This window comes from Meleagris gallopavo, chromosome 7, assembly GCF_905368555.1.
Source record: "Meleagris gallopavo chromosome 7, MGAL_WU_HG_1.1, whole genome shotgun sequence".
Classification (NCBI taxonomy): Eukaryota; Metazoa; Chordata; class Aves; order Galliformes; family Phasianidae; genus Meleagris; species Meleagris gallopavo.
In genome coordinates this window covers 11,082,206-11,101,830 of record NC_139410.1, presented here as the reverse complement: position 1 = coordinate 11,101,830, position 19,625 = coordinate 11,082,206, and the positions used below count along the sequence as shown (strand labels likewise).

Sequence of the window (19,625 nt, the reverse complement as noted above, 5' to 3'; positions counted from 1 at the left end):
TCTTTTCGCATAGTGAAACATGCATCTAAGTCAGATAATGCATTCCTTATCTGTAGACTGAAGGTATTCAAGTGAACATTCTCTTGCTATATAGCTGATGACTGAAAGGTGGAGATTATTTTGCTCCTTAATTCGTTGGGCAAAGTGAGTTTTAATGTAAAGTTTGTTTTCTTTTTTTAAATTTATTTTCCTGCTTTTTAGATGATCAAAGTAATTTCAAGAAGGCTGAGTAACCTTTACTCTGCCCCTTCTAATCCCAGTCTGTACACATGTGCCTCACTAAGTGATCGCAGTGCCCAGTGGCTGCTTTTTCTTTTCTGCAGAAGATCAGAGGTGGGGGGAAGCACGAGGCATGTGCACAACCGCAGCCCTTGGAGAAAGGATGCAAGTGCAGGCCCTCTGCACAGGCCTAACTTTCACACTTTTAAGCCTGATGCAGAGTCATGTAATATATTGGTCAGGAGGCATGGGAGTAGATTTATGTTGTATCAGTGAATGGGGTCGTGTCTCTAGATAGAGCTGCTGCCTAACCTGTAGCAGAAATTGCGTGGTGTGAATAAAGGCCAGAGGCCTGTTGTAAAAATGATGATTTAGGTGCTTGATTGGGACTCCAGAGATCTGGTCTCCTTTCCTGTCTCTTTTTTATTTTTCTATAGAAAGTCTTACTCTCTAAATTACCAATCGTATTTCCTCACTTTGTGGTCTGGGAATAAATGTGTTAACTAGTGCAAAGCATTCAGTATTCTGGTGCTGAAGAGTGAAGTGTAAACTATGTGGAATGGAAAAAGTATTGTTGTTCAAGCAGTGCTGTTACAGTTTATGGTGGAACTTTTTTTCAGCCTCATGCTGAAGAACTGAAATTAGAAAGAATATTGAAGAGCTACTTTGTATGCAGAGCACTGTGGATCGTTTGCCTGGAGAGAAGCAAGGACTCTTGCCAAAAAAATGATTGTGGGGGCATTACCTGGTCAGAGACCAATGTGGTATATTATACCATGCAAGCCAGAGGCAGAAGGAAGGTTATATTAGGCAACCCTTGCTTTGCTGTTTCGTGATATTTGAGAGCCTCATTTTTCAGCCTTTGATTGTTTTGTTTTAAACAACATAGTTTTTAGCATGGAGCTGATGATACAGATCTCACAGTGCACCTGGAGTTTTACAGGAAAGCATACAGATAAGGTCTCAGCCCCTTAGATTCTCCAAACTGGGCCCTTATTCTTCTGCCGTGGACATTGTTAGAGTAAGTAATGTAAAAATTTCTGTTTTTATAGTAGTCACCCATAAGCATTGATTTAGTCATAAATCTGCAGTGTACTTAAATGGAATTTCAAACTGCAGAAAGGCATCTTTTTTTTTTTCCTTTCTTATTTTTTATTTTTCTTTTTTTCCTTAAGTTTGCATGCTTTAATGTACCACCTCTTACCCAGCAAGCACCATATGACCTTTTTACCATCTGCTTCTCAACAAATTAGCAGTCAGCAGAAACAGGAGTTGCCAGTCCTACTTTTAAAACTGCTAGCATGCCTTTGTAGACTCAGTGACATTTCTACGGTGTATCCTGATAGTGAAGTGAAATCAATTTATTTAGTTATAGAAAAACAAACAACTTTTGGGACATGGGGGAAACGTTGTAGCATCCAAAACCTCTTGTCTTTTAGATACTTTTGGAGCCTTGGTTTTTTGTTGTTGTTGTTCTTAAAACATGTCCCTTGCAGACTATCCAGCCTGCTGGGAAAGAAAATATATGTAAGTCCTAGCAATATTATTTATGAGTACATTGGTAGTTTTGCATAGGAATACTTAATAAGCCCATTAGTACTTGAGAATGGCAAAGCTATGCCTCAACGCTGTGCTGTGCGCAGAGCAGCCCTGGTCAGCAGCAGGGCTGAGTGGAATGGACAGCAGAGGAGAGGCTGCAGTGAGAAATGGACTCTGTGGCCTCCAGAACTGGAGCCCATGCTGGAACTTTTCCACCCCACATTTTATAAAACAGCAGGAATCAATGCTTTCACACTAGGAGTCAATTAAAGAAACCCAAATTATTGCTATTTGAATAAACAGTTATTTCTTTTTCACCCTCACAGAAGCTTGTTAGGATGAACTAAAAGTCAGAGCTAATTAAATGATCTGATAGCACAAATCGTATTAGAAATATTTCATCTGGTTTAATTAATTCTCACCAGAAATCACTGCTACTCTTAGCGTATGCTGAGTGATTATTTTTTTATTAATTTTTACAACAGTTCCCATTTGTATCCGTTTTCAGTACTGCTGGGATTCTTTCTCTCTGCAGATAAAGTGGGAGTGTTTATAGAAGTGCTTACTACTATAGAGATTTTTAGCCCTAGAGACAGACAGTGTGGCAAATAACCAGCAGGTCAAGAAAAGGGATATCTATGCCTGTATCTTAGAGGATGGTTCATTTAAAGCAGGATGAGACAAATAAGAGGTGGATTTTCAGTCCACAAGTGTACAGTGCATGCTTTGGCAGACTGACCCTCCAAGTTAACTCTTAATTTACTAGTGATCTGCTTCAAGGAAAGTGCAGTGGCTATCACTGGGAAGAGGCCAAGAGAGCACTGGGACTCAATACTTTGCAGTATTCACTAAGCTGTTTTCCTCTGCACGTAAAATGAGTCGGGCTGGTTATTGCTAGCCAGTTCTGCAGCATGGCATTTGGTTGTCAAATGGAACAGGCCTCAGCCAACTTTCCTGAGCCAATAGGCAGAGTTTTGTACTCAGGGCTTGAGAGTCTTGAGAGCATTCAGGTCTAAGCATCAGGTCTGCAACACTGAACTCCCACCTGAGACAGGAGGGAATTTCCAAGGCATGTTAGGATGCTCTTGTCCCTTGCTCTGCTGCAGCACGTGCCCAAGTGACATGTGGCAGCTGAGCCCTTCCTTACCCTGCTACCACTGCAGCCTGCCCCATTGGCTGAGTTGCTGGCTTCAGACAGTGACAGAATTTTGCTGACATAACAATCACAATAATGTGAAGCCAGCTATTCCTGTAGGATAGCTTCTGTGTTTTGGCTCTTTCTAGATGGGAATGGAAAGTTTCTTCCTTCTGAGATATTTTGGGAAAACACAATCTGTAGGAATGTGCCTGCGTTCTGAGACTGGAGGATGTTAAGATTCAAGACTGGCCCTTTTCTTCATCTCTTGCTGGAGTATCCCCAGTAGTTCATATTCGTGTCCATACAAAAATGGGAATAGCCATAGATATTATTTAGCTGTGTAAGCTTTGATCTTTGTATTTGGTGTATTTGTATGTCTCATTTGATACTACATTCATTGCTCAATCAGAACTCCAAGTTACAGTGATAGAAGAACTAGCCTCACGCGTTGCAGATGTGCTGTAATGGTAGTACTGGAGTATGCCCTTCTTTTATAGTCACAAGTCAGCACCATGCAAACTGGCTACATAAATTCTTGCCAATAGGACATACGTTTGCAATAGCAACTGCTGCTTTGGATGTAAAGACCAGGAAAAAAAAAACACATGAGAATAGCATTATTATCCATCTGACTTTCATGAGGACAAGTGACAGGCTTTAAAGTTTAAAATAGCACTATTAAAGCACCATAAAAATGTACATATTCAAGATCCATCAGTAAGATGGGACATTGTCACAGAATAATGGCTGTTGGCTGCTCAGCTTTCAAAGTAGCACAAAAAGAGGGAGACACTAATGTGATTCTCAGTTTCCTAGGGAGCAAAGAATGAGAAATAAACAGAGGGACAGCACAACACTTCTGAGTGTACTGCTGCCACTGTAAAGAGCGTGTGAGCAGGGCTGCCTGTGCTCATGCATTTCAGAGCAGCGGATGTACCACGGCAGAGGTGGCACTCTCTGCTATCCTGCCCCTGGTCACGGTGCCAGCAAAGCTACCTGCTGGTATCTTACACTGTCCCACTAAGTGCAGCAAATGCCAAGCAAGGTAGCATGCCTCTTCCTGCCTCCTTCATTCGGGTTCGGGAGCACGTCTGCTTTTGGTGTTGACTTTGTAAATCGTAGTAATAACGGTGCCTAGAGCTCTTCCTAGCTCTTCCTCCCCCGGGGAATTAGCAGAAGTACCCAAGGGCATGGCAGGCTGGGCTGTGGGCTCAGTGCTGCATGGAAGAACTAGTAACCCTGCAGCAGTCAGTGAGGATGGGGTTTGTGAAGTGAGGAGGTATTAGTCCTGGGGAAGAGATCACTTCTCTGAGGGGGTACAGTGGTTTGTCAGTGTGCCCCCCCCTCCCAGCCCCAGTTATTGCTGCTTCGGGAAAGGCAGGCTTTCCCTTGCAAAAAGGTAGCTTTAGACTCTGTCCTGTGGTCATGTGCCCTATTCCCCAAATGTTTGCACTCTGCCTTTGAGATAGCACAGGCTCTGTGTGTTGTGGCCATATTGGGGCATCGCTCAAACAGCAGTTAAGGTTGTGTTTGCTCATACCTTAACTCCTTATTTACTGGTTTCCAAGGTAATAGCTAGGATCGACATTCTGGAAGGGTACTTCATGCTCCTGGCAACCTTCATGAATTTCTTTGTCAGCAAACTTCTTACTCTTGAAAATTTATCAGAGAACTATCATTTGGTGAGCATTCACATGGATTGAAGCAGTTTACAGTCAGCTGTTAGTATGCCTTGGAGATGCTACTGTACCTGTGTATGACTAAGTCCTCTTTCACAGCCTGGGCACTTATCCTTAATGTGTGATAGCTTAAGGAATAGCAGCAGTACTTAGCTATTTGGAGTTTGGAGGCCTGGCCAAGTGATAGAGCTGTGCTGAGGAATCCCAGAGTGATACCTACCTGGACAGGGGCAGTCTGCTTTTGCCTTGCGTGGGCTCTGAACTGGATAAGTCTCCACGCCAGCCCTGCATGTTAGCTGGCAGACAGGGCCATTTGGTGTAAGCTGCAGCTCTGCAGCTCCAAGGCTTCACACGGCAGCTGCTTTCTGGCTGACCAGCCTGAAACACAGGAAAGGCAAATGTGCATGTAGCTATAGCTGTGCCCATACACATCTTAAATCTCAATTGATTTTATTGTTCTATCTCTGCTTTCTCTCTATGTCATTTCTAATCCCATCAAGTAAAGTAAGAAGTATCTATCTGCTACCTTGTTCCTTCTATTAGAAGGCCCATATGGTGTAGGTGAAGTGGAGCAGAATTTATTGGTGGTGCAGGCTGTGCACAACACCAAGCTTGGTGTCTGTTAGACTCTGCATGTCTGGAGTTGAGGTGTGTGCCTCAGCCATCAAGTTGGTCCACCCAGTCTGCCCCTTCACTCCAGCTGAGCCTTATAAGGTTGCTTCATGTTTTTCACTCATTTTGGTCATATTTCAAATTCAAACTTGGAACTGATTCATTTAAGAAGCTTTTAAACAAAGCATTCAGACTTTTCCAGCCTTACCCCTTTGTTTTTTTGTTTGGTGGAAGCAATTCAGAGTGAAGTGGGAAATAGTTTTGCTTAATTCAAATCTGTATTCTAGAAGTGGGTGGGGGAAGTAGCTGGCTGTCTCCTTGGTCTGCTGCTCAATTACTTAATCAGTTCAACAGTGATCATTTAATGAAATATCCAGCAATTTTTTTCCCATTGCAGATAAATATTTTCCTTTTATGAGCAAGATAGTTTCCTCAGTGTCTGGTTTTCATTTTCAGTAAACAGGCAGCCAACTAACAACCCGACTGGCCAGCACCGATTCCTCTCAGCTGGAGATATTTTGCAGTATGTGCTATCACACAAACCCCACATGGCAACACTTTGTACAACAACCAAAAAAAGACAAGCAGAAGAGGGTATGTGACAGTAAATCCCATCATCTGAAGAGTCCACAGAGACTCTTCAGAGAAACTAACATTCCTTATGCTTGTTACACAAAAGCCCAAAAGGTGGTGAGTGACACTTCCCACTTTCATTTCTTTGGGAAGATCGGTGTCATCACACATCTCTCTACTTCACCACTAGTGTTTGACTATTTCCCCATAGAGAGTGAAGCACCAGCTCACTCTTGGCCATTCTCTGCCTCTTAATGATCAATTATTTTTAATTGGAACCTCTCGTATTGTGCCGAATCTAGCGAGGCCCCCGTCAAGATCAGGGCTCCAGCAAGATGGGAACAGTACCAGCATGTACATGCGGACAATAGAGGCATTTTTTGTCCCTAAGAGCATGATCCTATTTAGAGAAGGGCCGAAAAAGAAATGGAGGTAAGGATGATTGGAAGAATTTGCAGACCTTGGGCAAGTTTGGGAAAAGTATGCCAGTCTGCTGACCCCTAGGCTGGAGCCCTGTCTGCTGGCACACACCACTTCTCATTTAGTAATAAAACTGTCATTGTCTGCAGGATTATATTTAAGGACAAATAAAATAGGCTGGTATCTATACAAAGAATTTTACCAGCTAAATAAGATGCAGTCAGGGATAACAGGAAAGCTAGAGCTTGTGAAAATAATGGTCATTGTGACACGGTCCTCCATGGGCTAGATTTTGTACTTATAACGCATTACCGCAGCTTTAATGTCTGTGTTCAAGTAATGTATTGAATCTGAGAGCAGTGGTGAAAAGTTGGCCAAGGGCCATTTTATTAACAAAATTGGTTTTAATGAAAATTGATGGCAAAATGGAAGAGTCAATTAAATGAAATTGCTGAGTCTCTAGAGATTTTATGAGAAATGTTTATTTTCAGTTCTCATGTTGAGAAGCTTTAATTGAGATTTGATTAACTCAGTTCTGTAAATTTGTGCTTGAAGGAAGTGAGAGGCTAGAGTTAAACTGTTACCTCTGTTAGTTAATGGCAGCTCTGTTAGTGAAATGGCAGAAACCTGAAGGAATCTCAAGAGCACAAAAAGAAGTGCTGGTCTCTTGGCAGTGGTATAGCGCTCTGCCTTTGTGACAAAGCAGAACTATCCACTGATTAATTCATCTTTGCAGATAAGTGATCCAGATAAATGATTCTTACCAAAAGCATGGCTTGTCTTGCAGTAAATGTAAATATGGTCTTTTAGTCTCCTAATGTTCAGGGCCAGGAGTTGAGCTTAGCCTACCATAAAAGCAGAAAGTTGCCCTGGAATTTGGAGCGGGGCTCTGGAATCGGGCCCACCTCTGCCCCAGGCTGGGCTGGGAGCCTCCGGGCACTGCCCAGCCCCTGGGGTGCGGCTACCAGCCAGCCCCTGCCCTGGCCGCTGCAGGCTCTCATCCGCCTGCAGCCCAGGTGCTGTAGCCGCCGTGGAAATTGTTTCTGCAAACTCCGTCGCAGATTTACTGTCTTCAGAGAGCAAAGTGTGTAAAGAAAAACAGTATGAATAAACCCCCGCTCGCCTAATGCCGCTGGGTTCCAGCCTGGTATGCACCGTTGTGCGAGGGTGTCAGATGACATCCTCTCTGCTGGCTGCTGGCCCTCGTGGAATGCTGCTTTGCACATCTCGTAAAGTCAGGATGGGAAGTGCTGCCTGAAACTTTTACATTTTGCCTTTAACTTGGAGGAAAAAAAAAAAAAAAAGAATCAAGAGGCAAGAGCGTTGCAAATAAGAAATGCTCTTTTCATCATAGATTAAATAAAAAAGATTCCATCTTCATCTTTACATTTAGTTTTTTACCCTTTCTAAAGGCTGACTCCTGCTTTAGATAATCAAAGCTGGCTTTGAACTAACTCACACAAAAAATCTTTTTTTCTTTAAAAATAGCCCTATAGATATATATACATATCACAGCCTTTCATTCCTTTTATAGATGGTTTCATTTTCTGTGAGAAATGTAAAATGCAGAACTCAATCAGGCATGACAACAAACAGAGGGAAGGGAGGCCAGGCACAGTATTGCAATTAACACTGGTGTTTAATTAACAGACAGCTGCAGTGGGCAAGGGTCTTTTGATTTTCCTCTCCTACTGCTTGTTTGATGGTAGCTTTACGTACGGTTGTAACTGACACTTGTTAGACTAACGTGCACTCACATTGCACATCACACACATGCACACACGCAGATGGCTACACACAGCCTTCATGGAGCATTTCTGGAAGGAAGCCGGGTTGGACAACCATCAGATTTCTGCTTTCAGTAAATATTTTTGAAAGTAACTCCATTTGATTGTATTCTACAAAAACTTAGTTATGGATATTTTCTGTTTGGGGAGCTTTATTATCTAGAGGATGCTTTGGTGCATTTAGGAATCTTTTTTTGTTTTGTTTTTGTTTCTAATACCAACAAAAAACCAAGTGTGATGGAGATGAATGGGTACAGAAGTCATGCAGGAAAGGCTGGCACCGAGGCAACGCACAAACGTTTACTGCAGTCAGCTTAGAACCCTGTGTATGTCATTGGTGAAAGAAGCATAGTAGTTTCATGCTGTTCTTTGTTGTTATGGCAGGAAAGTACTCAAATAGGCAACTAATCCTTCCACTTGGCCACCCTCAGTAAAGAAAAAAATGTTGTTGAAGGTCATGGTAACACAAAGAAATGTTGAGGAGCTGAGTAAATAAGGGAAATAAGGCAGGGAAGGTGAGTTCTCTCTGCTAAGGACCATCACACTCTTGAACATCTCTAATTTAGGACTACTATGATTTAGTTCCTGCCTGCAGCGAGCTGGAATGAACTGTAATGAGTTAGAGGAACAAGAGGTATCACTGAGTCTGTTGATAGTAACAGTCCTTATGTGAAAGGACATACAAGAGCACCAGCACTAATGGGCCCAAATCCTTACCTCCATTTTGTTTGATTATAGTAAATGGTTTTTGATTTTCATGCATGCCCCATGCCACTGCAATTTCTAATTACCTAGCTTACATCTTTATACCCTCATATAGCTTATGGTTGATCTCTGGCTAGAGCAATACTTCTGTGAAAGCATGTGCTCAGCCTGCCTACTTTTAGGTAAGACGTTGGAAAGCACACAAATAATTTATTCCAGCTGGTGGTCTTAATTCAGCCTTCTCCAGAATGGGACCTACTTGCAAAACATCAGGCTGGAGGATGAAGATCTGACAGCAGTATTTATATAAACTCTGTTATCATTGTATTAAATTTCTTCTGATCTTAAGATTGTTTATTCCTACAGCATTCCTACGACACAGGGAAGTGCCACTGTTGCAGTTTTACAGACAAGGAATTTTGAGACACAGATGAGATTTTTTTAGTCAATTGTTAAGACAGGCACCTGGGAGTTTAAGCACTATAAAATGTGCTTTCCATTTACCTGAGTGTATCTTTAGCTGCCTGAGTACTGCTGAAAGTCTGGCCATGAGTGAGTTGCCTAGCATCTATGACAGAACAGGTATTCAAGCGCTTGTCTTCCAAATTCCAGATTAATGCCTTCTTGCTGCAACACCCTTCTGTGTCCATCTGAGCCAGATAACATATTTTTCTTCTGCTATGGCCCATCAGAGTTCCCATTCACCACAAGCTTTTTGTTAAGTACCTGTGCATGTTACCTTAGGAAAAGGACAGAACTGTGGTAATAATCTTTGCCTTCTCACCTGTACTGAGAACGGCATTACCTTTCTGTGTTTTGTTTTGAGAACAGTGCTGGAATTGGCAGCACTTTCAGTAAAGCTGAAGATAGTGGAGAAATAGACCTCTTTTTTTATTTCCTTAGTTGTCTTCCTGGTGTTAACCAGCAGGATTCATGGCTACCCTGGTGGCCCCGCAATGGGGTTAATGTCAAAGACCTGCACAGCCAAACCCTGCTCTTGTAGACTACTCCTCTAAGCAGCATATATTGATTTTCCACTCATATTTGTAAGAATATAATGCTTAAGCAGAGGGTTTCTTATAAGCAAACCAAGTTGTGGCACAGCTATGGCAGCCAAAATGTACAAGTTGCTGCTAGCAGGATTTCCTGACTAATATGGATAAGTGATACCCACTGTTTATAGTTGCTATTAAAAATGTGCTGTAGGCCCCATCTATTCCTATTCTTTACCCATATATTGATTTATCCCAGTGTCATAATTTCTGTCATGGTTAGGCAGGCCAGACAGGGAGAACCAACCTGTGTAAGGGAGGGAGCGTGTTTTCTATGAGCCTGTTTGGTTCTCTGTTATCACTGGGCATCATTCACCCCAGTCCTGCTCAGTTTCTTGTAGCTGTGGCAGCACTGGGCTTGAGCCTGACTTTTACCTAGTTTAAGAGAAAGTGCTGTGTCCTCCCACCAACTGAGTTCTGGGATGAGCAGCTCCTGGCCCCCAAAACAGGCAGCCTTGGGCCTAAGGGTAAAGCAGCATCAGAACGCTCCCTGTTCTCTGATTGCAAAGCAAACATTGGCTGGGCCCATGTTCTCATTTTAGTTTTGTACTTCAGGCATCATTTTAGTCAAAATTTGTCAGTTTTAAGTGGGGCATTTGAGAACTTGCCATTCTTCCAGTCCTATATTACCCTGTGCAGTGCTGTAGCTGCCAAAACCACATGCTCACATTGGCACGAAACAATTATCCTGGTTTATATAGAACAGGCTTGGCACTGGTCTATCTCAATGATCAGTCACAGTGCTGAAAGATTCAGTCTTTCCCCCTCCAAGCAACAGACTAGATTTCTTTCAGCTGGATTCATGATATTAAATAATTACAGGAGCGGAAAGAAATTATGGAGAGCGAGCTATGTACCTGTAAGGTCTGGAAGGGAACAAGATGGAGAAAGAAGGGACTGTTTAAGATACAAGCTAGTAATTTGGTTTCTAAACCCTTGAGAAATTATAAATAATGCCTATTGTTGCCAGTTACTGAACACAGAGGTGTGTGGTTTTTTACTTGCATGCAGAGCTATTGGTTGTGGGTGAAGTAGTTAGACAAAAACGTTCAATGGCTGCTGTGGGTATTCCACCAAAAAGAAACCCAAACAAACACTGATGTGTTATACAAGCACTTTTTTTTCTGTGAAGACGTTCAGTTGATATTCCTGGTTTCTCCAGAACTGCTCGAGCCTCTTGTTTAACTTGCCTGAAGTGATGCTGCTTTCTTACAGAAAGCAGCACTGATGTCACTGAAACACAAGAAGCAAACAGGAAGCAGTGTATTTCCATGGCAATCTGCTGTATGCCTTAAACTCACAGAGATGTTTGGCGGCGATGGCTATTGCTTGCCACACTCTTGTGATGCACAAACCACTGCATACATGTGGACCAAAGGTACCTGAACTTGAATCAAAGAAACGGTGTCTGGCAGTGATTCAGAGGTTAGTAGAGGCTTATGTTTCCTCTTCTTTTGCAGGCAGTTTCATAAAGATTGATTTTAATTCTAGTCCATTATGAGAGCAACTGCTACTTTGTTATCAAAACAGTGACAGAGATTTTTATTCCAGAAGGCCAGACGCTATCGCTACTTGAAATTCTCCACATTGTTTCCACTGTGAGCAAATTCAGTCTTGATGTGAGTCACATATGCTTCAAAGTTAATAGCAGTTGCTTTTACTTTATATTGGCATCAAATTTCATGTACAATCTCCAATTTTAAAAATCAAGTTAAATCCCAGGATTTTGATAGTTTTTTGGAAGTGACTTTAAATCCAGAAGTGTCTAATAGGAAATCCTGAAACCATCTTTAGTGGTTTTTCGGTTATGAAGAGTAGATAGCCGTCACACCTAAATGCAGTTTCTCATCAATCTAGCAAAGATGAGCAGCGAGTAGGGAAGGGGACAGACCGCATAAATCATAAGCCTGTCTGTGATGCATTAAGAATTAATTGTATGCTTTGCAGTGTGGCTGTGGCTGCACGCTGCAGGGCATCAGCCTCAGTGCTGCTCCTAGTCCTTCCAGCAGCAACCCTTTAGCCATGCCATCGCCCCAGCTGGCACTGATGGATTCATGGGAGAAAAGGCGCATAGAAGGGCCTTTGAAAGTAACTTACAGTGGTAGTTGGTGAACTTTAGATGCAAGAGGTGGTTATTTTTTAAACGGTGTCCAAATAAAGCAGTGCCCTGGAAGTGCAACTCTTGCACCCTGTGCTCTGTAAGCTGAAGAAAGTTTCAGGGCAACCAGAGCTACCTTGGTGGTATGGCTTCTGTGGCATCTTACAGCTGTTTTGCAATTAATTTTTTAACATAGATGCAGCTTAAGGTAAAAGCAGAGTAATGAACTCAATAAATAGGATGAAGTCACTGCAAGTGAGAAGCTGAAAGTTATCAACATTTCACAGGTGTGAAAGTCCATTTGAGATGGAAAGAGATCATTATCCCTATTTTATAGATAAGGAAATGGGGATTATCAGCTTGCCAAGATGCAGAGCCTAAAATGAAACCTCAAGTGAGGGCAAACATTTGGAAGAGCCTCATACCCTGATCTCCTATTATTAGGGGCCAGGAGGTGTGAAGCACCCAGTGGAAGTTGCTTTGAGTTTCTGTTCAGTTGTGTATTTACTCAAACGGCTGTGCTCTGCCCGCCCCACAGCAGAGCCCGAGGGGAGGACAAGGCAAGGGCGTTCGGCACAGTCCCCTTTCTGGAACAGCGTTCAAAGACTGAAAAAACTTCAGAGCCCTTGTATTAAAAATCATTTATTTGGTGATCTGTACAGGGGACAAAGCAGGGCCTCATACAGACCTTCAAAAAAAAAAAAAAAATCAAGTAAAAACATAAATACATATTTTCTTACAAAAAGGAGATTTACAAAATATACATACTGCACTTGTCTCACAGTTTACGTCTTTCCCCACGTGCACATAGAAGACAAAACCCCACGCCCGGGATCAGCTGTCCTGAAGGATGTGGTCGGCGTGCCCCCAGCCTGCAGCCCGCACCTTCGGCCTCCGTTCTCTTTGACTTCCAGACACTCTTCCCACTCAAAAAAAAAAAAAAAAAAAAGCAGCCATACTGTGGAGACCTGCTGAAAATCCAGAATTTCCTATTTTGTCCTTAGACAAGAGTACACACACATCACACACACTTACAAAAAAGAACCCTTCAGTGAATATAAAGGTAGAGCAGTACGTAACACATTAAAAATGAACGTGGCAACATTAAAAATTAATAGAAAAATCTGTCACATTTCAAAACGAAACTGATGGATTTAATGATCAATTTTTGCACGTCCTTCTGAGACGCGATCTCCGGAACGCCGAGCAGCCGTGTTGGAGCCGGAGCGAACGGCTCTCCCCGGGGCCGCCGTGCCGCAGATCGGCGCCGAGAGCCCCAGCGGTACGGCTGCAGCCAGGGGCCAGTTCGGGGCGTTGGCTTCACCTGCGGCAGCCCCGCTGGAAAGCGGAGGAGAAAGCAGCGTTACGGGAGGAAAAGAATGGCATCTCGACGTTCCGTACTGTAAGGGCTCGTTTTGGCAGGTGCTCCCAGTTACGCTCTTCTGTCCGTCTGGGACTCCCGCGTTTCCTTCCGCGTAGGAAAGCGGGCCGTCCGAGCGGGTAACATCCCGCCTCCTCCGCTCCTCACAAAAGGAATGTTTATCTCTGCGAGCTCCTCACATCCAAGGGTGAACCTTAGCGACTTCTTTTTGTTACTTTGCCCATAAAAACCGATCCCATGCTTACGCCTTTCTGTTCAGAAAACACTTTTGTTTCCCCCTTTGTCTCTTAGAACAAAGGCAAGGGGGAAAAGCCTTCTGCTGAAAAGCAACAAGTCATTTCTTTTCAGAAAGGGTGTGGAAAGGCAGCCCCCTCCTTCCCCGCAGCAGCAAAAACAACAGACCGAGGGCCGAATTTCCACTCCCTTCGAAATGCGAACACCGGGTATCATTGAGGTAAAACAGGAACGTGTAAGCGGCCGAGCGGAGGCGGCTCAGCACCGCGCTGCCCGTGGGGTACTCACGTGCTCGCCCCGAGCTGAGCGAGGCGAGAGCCCGGGGGCCGCCTGACCCCAGCGGCTCGGAGCCGGGCGGCCCGCGGGCAGAACGGCGCTGCGCCTTCTCCCCGCCCGGGGTGGCCTCGGCCGCGTTGGTTTCCTTCCTGCACAGGGAAAAAAGAGGGGGTTGTCTGGAAAGCGAAAGGCTCTCCCGCCCCGGCAGCGGCCTCTTTCTGTGCTTTTCCTCTCAGCCGGGCGTAAGCACCGTTGGACACAGTGCACAGTCCTTTACGCAGTGATCATTTTTTAACCCCGCTGTGAGAAAGCCAAAGTTTTGAAAAGCTTCCCCCTTCCTCCGTCTTCAGGGAGCCGCTGTTGCCTCCCTCTGCCGAGTACCCTCTCTTCTGCGTGTGTGCCAGGGCGGGTGGAGGTCTCATACCGCCGTCTCGCCCTTGCTGCCGGTACTCAGTCTGTGGTAGAAGCGCCGCCAGGACTGTAGGGTTTTGCCAGACCAGATCCAGAAGCCCGTTGTGATGCCAACGATCATGGTCATGAGGTACTTGATCATGAAGACTGTGAAGTCCGGGCTCATGGGGGCAAAGTGGCTAGGGCAGGGCACAGCATAGGTTTTGCACGTCTGGAGGAGCCACGTCTTCTCCCAGGTGCTACGGAAGGCCTGCTCATAGAAGTAGCATGCCAGGACAATGGTGGCAGGGACTGTGTAGAGGACGCTGAAGACCCCAATGCGCACCATCAGCTTTTCCAGCTTCTCCGTCTTGGTGCCATCGTGCTTCATGATGGTGCGGATGCGAAACAATGACACAAAGCCGGCCAGCAGGAAGGAGGTGCCAATGAAGAGGTACACAAAGAGCGGCGCCAGCACAAAGCCCCGCAGTGAGTCCACGCTGTAGATGCCCACATAGCACACCCCGCTGAGCACATCGCCGTCCACCTGCCCCATGGCTAGGATGGTGATGGTTTTGACAGCGGGCACGGCCCAGGCAGCCAGGTGGAAGTACTGGGAGTTGGCCTCGATGGCCTCGTGGCCCCACTTCATGCCAGCTGCCAGGAACCAGGTGAGGGACAGTATGACCCACCAGATGGAGCTGGCCATGCCAAAGAAGTAGAGGATCATGAAGAGGATGGTGCAGCCTTCTTTCTTAGTGCCTTGGGCCACAGTACGGTAGCCATCCTCAGAGAAGCGCTCCAGGCATACCACCCGCTCCTCCAGCAAGAATCCTGCTGCATAAGCCACTGCCACCATGAAGTAGCAGCCCGAGAGGAAGATGATGGGTCGCTCCGGGTAGCTGAAGCGGCGCATGTCCACCAGGTAGGTAAGCACAGTAAAGAGGGTGGACGCACAGCAGAGCACGGACCACACGCCCACCCAGAGCCGGGCAAAGCGTACCTCCGCCTCCTTGAAGTACATGAGCCCATTGGGCCGGCCCGGCTCACAGGGGGCTCCACAGTCCCGCTCCCCCAGGAAACGGTAGCCCAAGTAGGGGGGCACCTTGAGCTGCCGAGGGCAAGAAAAGGAGAAGCCGGTGGCAGGCTGTGGTGGGGTGAGGTCAGGCAGGTAGCCGGCAGTGGGCTGCACCGTGGCTCCCCGACCTCCCGCGCCACCGGGCCCTGGCGGGGCATCCGACGTGTTCTGCCCCACGCAGATCTCACCCGCACCGTGCACAGGAAAGTTCTCGCAACGGAGCCGCTCCGGCCACTGGAAGCCAAACTTGTTCATGAGCGCCTCGCAACCCTGTCGAGCCCGCTCACATAGGGAGCGGCAGGGAGGGATGGCCTGCTCCAGTACGGTGCAAACCGGTGCATACATGGAGCAGAGGAAGAACTTGAGCTCGGCCGAACACTGCACCTTGACCAGCGGGTAGAACTGGTGCACCTCCAGGCCGGCGTCCTCCTGGTTGGTGTGGCCCAGCAGGTTGGGCAGGATGGTCTGGTTGTAGGCGATATCCGTGCAGAGCGGGATGGAGATGGGCTGGCAGAAGCCGTGGTCCGGCACAGAGATGGCCTTATCGTCCTGATGCGCCGCCGCGCACGGGGTGCCTAGCAGGGCGGCCAGCAGGGCGGTCAGGCCCAGCCAGCGGAGCTCAGCGCCCGCTCCTCCCGCCGCGGGCCGCATCGCCGGGGCCCAGGGAGCCTCGGGGCGCGAGTCAGAACCGGGCGGCGCCGAGCCCCAGGGTCGCGGGCGCCCGGCGGGCGGCGGTGGGGCCCCTTCCGCGGGGCAGGGGTGCGGCGGCAGCTCCGCGGCGTTCCTCTTCGGCCGCGGCGAGTCGGCGCTGCTCGGCGTTAAGTTTCCTGAGTCGGTAGCGCTGGAGAAGGTGGCGGACGGGCAGAAACGCCGGCGACGGCTCTCGGTAGCTCCGCGCAGGGTCCCGCGGCGAGGCGCTGGCGCTGCTCCCCGCCTGGCTGCCGAGCCCCGACGCCGAGGATTTAGGTTACGGCTAAACGGATTATTACCGCGCCCGGCTGAGCCGTGTATTTTACTCGCGGGCTTAAATAACTTTTAAAATCCAATTATTGCGCGATCCTCCCCGCGGGTCCGCTCCCGAAGGGTGCCGCCGCCTCTCCTCCCGGCCCGGCCCGCTCCGCTCCGCCCGCGGCCGTGCACGACCGCACGCCCCGCAACTCCCGGCCCGCGGCCGAGCTGGGCACAAAAAAGACACATATACGCGCGGGCGCGCCGCCGGCCCCGCCCCCGCCGCCGGCCCCATTCACAAACCGCGCCGGGGGCGGGGTCTCGCGGCGCCCGCCCGCCAATCCCGTGCCGCGCCGGGGGCGGGGCCAAGACGGCCCGAGAAGTTGCGCTCAACTTTTTCCCATCCCCGGCAGGGCAGGGCGGGACGGGCCGGGGGCGGGAGGAGCTGCCCCGGGGCCCCGCGCCCCCGCTGCGAGGCACGGCCGGGCGGGGGGCAGCGAGCGCGCTCAGGGTGGCCCGAGCGAACCGAAATTAACTGGCTGCTTTCTGAGCGGGCTTTGAAAATGCAAACGGCTGCCCGTCCCCGGAGTTATTTAATAAATAATAAAAAAGCTCCGCCCGGGTACATTTGCGGAATGAGCCGATGGCGCTGTGGGATGTCCGCGTCTACGAGCCGTCGCCTCCCCCAGCGGGGGGGCTGATTTGTTATCGCAGCATGACCGTTGCGTTTTGCTGGCAGAATGAGCGCTTTATTCACGCGGATGTAAGCTTTCGGCAGGGAAGGCAGCTTGTTTTGAAATGTTCATCGCTACCAATGCTGAGTTAAATCGCCGTGTGCGCGGCTGCAAACCCTTAAAGAGGCCCAAACGGTGTGTAACAAAGCAGCAGCTCCTCTGTGGAAGCGCCCGGCCTGTCTGCGAGAGACAGAACGCCGTAGGTCAGGGGAGGGACGCTGCTGGCCGGCGGGTGATGCAAGGCGGGCCCAGGGCCAGGCCGGCGTGCGTTCGCCGAGGACATAAGTGTGGCTTTGCTGCACAGCTGTGTTCCAGGGCGCGCGGACGCACCGCGGGCTGCTGGAACTTTCGTGCTTCTGGGGCCAGCAGTGCCGGAGCGGCACAGAGGGCGTGCGGCAGCGACCGCGTTTTCCTTCATGCTCTGGCCTAGGGGCCAAGTACTATCCAACCCACCCGTCCCTCCCTTTGAGGACAGGAACTATACCGTTCAAATTGCTGCTTCTGCTCTTGTACTCTCCGTTGTGTTCATATTGTGCCTAAGCAAATACACCAATCTGTGCAGCCTTCGAGGCAGTTCAAGAGATCAGAGTGTGGCTCAGGGAGCTCAAACAGCAATTGTTGGACAAATGTTTCCCATATCCTCTCCTGCTCGTGAACAATGTGTCCTCATACCAACAAGACCATAGAGCTTCAGCTTTTGTTATATTTGTTAAGAGAAATTGACAGTTATAAATGGGCTTTCTAAAATAAATGTGCTCCTCTAAAAGTGGACATGTTTTTAAAATTGCTCTTCTGCTCCCTGAGCTGTGTGCCAGACAGGATGAGCTACTCACAGCAGTTGCTTCTAGACGAGAAGCCTTTTCTTCATTCTCAGAGCTGCTGGAGGGCCGTAAGAGGAACTTCAGTGTGTCAGTGTGGTGAGGCTAGTTGTCTGAAGGGCATACTTCTGTGTACCTAGTCATTCACCTTCAATGGAAAAATTCTCCATGGAAAAGTTCTCCATCAACTTATTTATTTTACTGTTGGTTTTTTGTGTGTTTTGTGTGTGTGTGTGCGTGTTCGTGGTTGTTTTTTGCATGTGTGTATGTGTGTGTGTGTCCAGATGTTGGTAACCTTCAGAAAGATTTTTTCATTTTTTTTTCCCATCCCAACTTTTTGTGACATTCCATGAGCTGTGGAGCCATCAATCTTTACTAATCACCTTAGATTTCACTCTGGCTTGTATGTCTGACTTCATCGGTGAGGCATTTTGTGACATTCACTATGAAGAATGTCAGAGGAAAGGAGATGTTTCTGTGCAGGCAATGACAGCACAGAGAGAGGAAAGGAACTGCAAACTTTCTGCCCCATGCATTGACTGATCTGATTTTTGTATGTAAGGAGACATTTGGAGCTAGTAAAATGATATTGCAGGAAACTCTTTCAGCAGTGTGGAGAGTGACAGAAACTATTCAGAGTAAGGAATGTCAAATCACGTGGCAAGACCTGAACTGGGTATTTATTTACAAGACAGGGCAGATGGCATCAGTGCTTCCCCTTGTTTTTTGCTGGTCCCATTCATTACAGTCATTCTTGTGAGCCATGGTCTGAAAGAAAGGATGGCCAGAAACTATAAAAGCTCCATTACGTTTGTGTTGAATGTAACACAGAATCAGTGAAGCAAAAGGTGAAGAAAGAAGGGCAAAAGGGAAGAAGGAAGGAAAACTGTGTTCCCTGTTACTTCGTAGTGAAATAAGAAAAGAGTAAACTTATTATGTGGGATGACACTGCTAGGACATTTCAGATGGCAGGAATGTGCAACAGTATTTACTAAGATGGAAGAAGAAAATTTCTTGGACACATTATGAAATTCCAGGTTTTTTTTTTTTGTTTTGGTTTTTTTTGTTTTGTTTTTTTTTTTCTTAATTAGATCACTGGGAGATGGGAGCAGTCACACAGAGAGTGGCGGTCTCAGAATGGCAGACTATGGCCTAGGAAAATTCCAGGCTACTACATTACTCTGAGACATCCTCACAGCTTTCAGGGAACAAGAAAAATTGATAACAGAAAAGCAGCAGCAAAAGCCAGGGTTCTGTAAGTTACTCCAAAACATCAGAGCCTCTTAAGTAGCATCAGCCATGTTTCAAGTGGCTGCAAACTTGTGCTCATCTTCTGCTTTTACCACAATCTAAATTCACAAGTTTTAGCCTGCAAAGTCACTTAAACTTCCTCGAACAGCAGTGATTCTCATCAGCACTAAGCACATGCAGTTGCTGCTGCTCAGATCCTCAGCCCCTCAGAGCAACTGCGCTGCTCAGGGCTTTACTGTTCCTGGGAAGCTATTGTAACTGTAGTTTAAAAGGTGTCCTCTGAAAATCTCCCAGCCACTGCTCTTCTGAATATCTGACATTGCCTCGTGGCAGTAAAGGAGGAGCAAAGTCCCGGTAAATCCATGAGACCAGGGTTTGGTACCAGCTCTGGAGCACCGGACTTTGCACATAGTGAGGAGCTCTTGGGAACAGAGAATTCTCTGCCTTCATACACATTTAAAAATAGATCCAATTCAACTCCCAAGCTAAGTCTGAGTGAGGCGCAGCGATCCCTACGTGATGTCTTTTCCTGCTGTTTTAAAGCCTTCTTAAATGCTGCCAATATAGTTTTCCTTGTTTCCTATCCCATCTGATAGAAAACTCTTCCCATGGGGAGAAGGAAACCAAAACAAATCCCCCTCTCCACTCTGCCAGGCAGCAGTTATTTCGGGTGCCTGAGGGTGAGCATTTTCA

General features: G+C 47.1%; 1 protein-coding gene across 2 annotated transcripts; it reads right to left on the bottom strand.

Annotated features, from left to right (window-relative positions):
- Positions 1-12,448: 12,448 nt before the first annotated feature.
- On the bottom strand, positions 12,449-16,397 carry FZD7 (frizzled class receptor 7). 2 transcript variants are annotated; one of them, XM_085228151.1, is made up of 2 exons: positions 12,591-16,397; positions 12,449-12,510 (listed from the first exon to the last, which is right to left on the bottom strand). In XM_085228151.1, the coding sequence occupies exon 1, from the start codon at positions 15,830-15,832 to the stop codon at positions 14,132-14,134; it is 1,701 nt and encodes a 566-aa protein (XP_085084277.1). In that variant the 5' UTR covers positions 15,833-16,397; the 3' UTR covers positions 12,449-12,510; positions 12,591-14,131. The 2 variants fall into 2 exon arrangements, with proteins under 2 accessions (XP_085084277.1, XP_085084278.1); XM_085228152.1 differs by having other exon boundaries at positions 12,449-12,748; positions 13,726-16,397.
- Between the last annotated feature and the right edge of the window lie 3,228 nt (positions 16,398-19,625).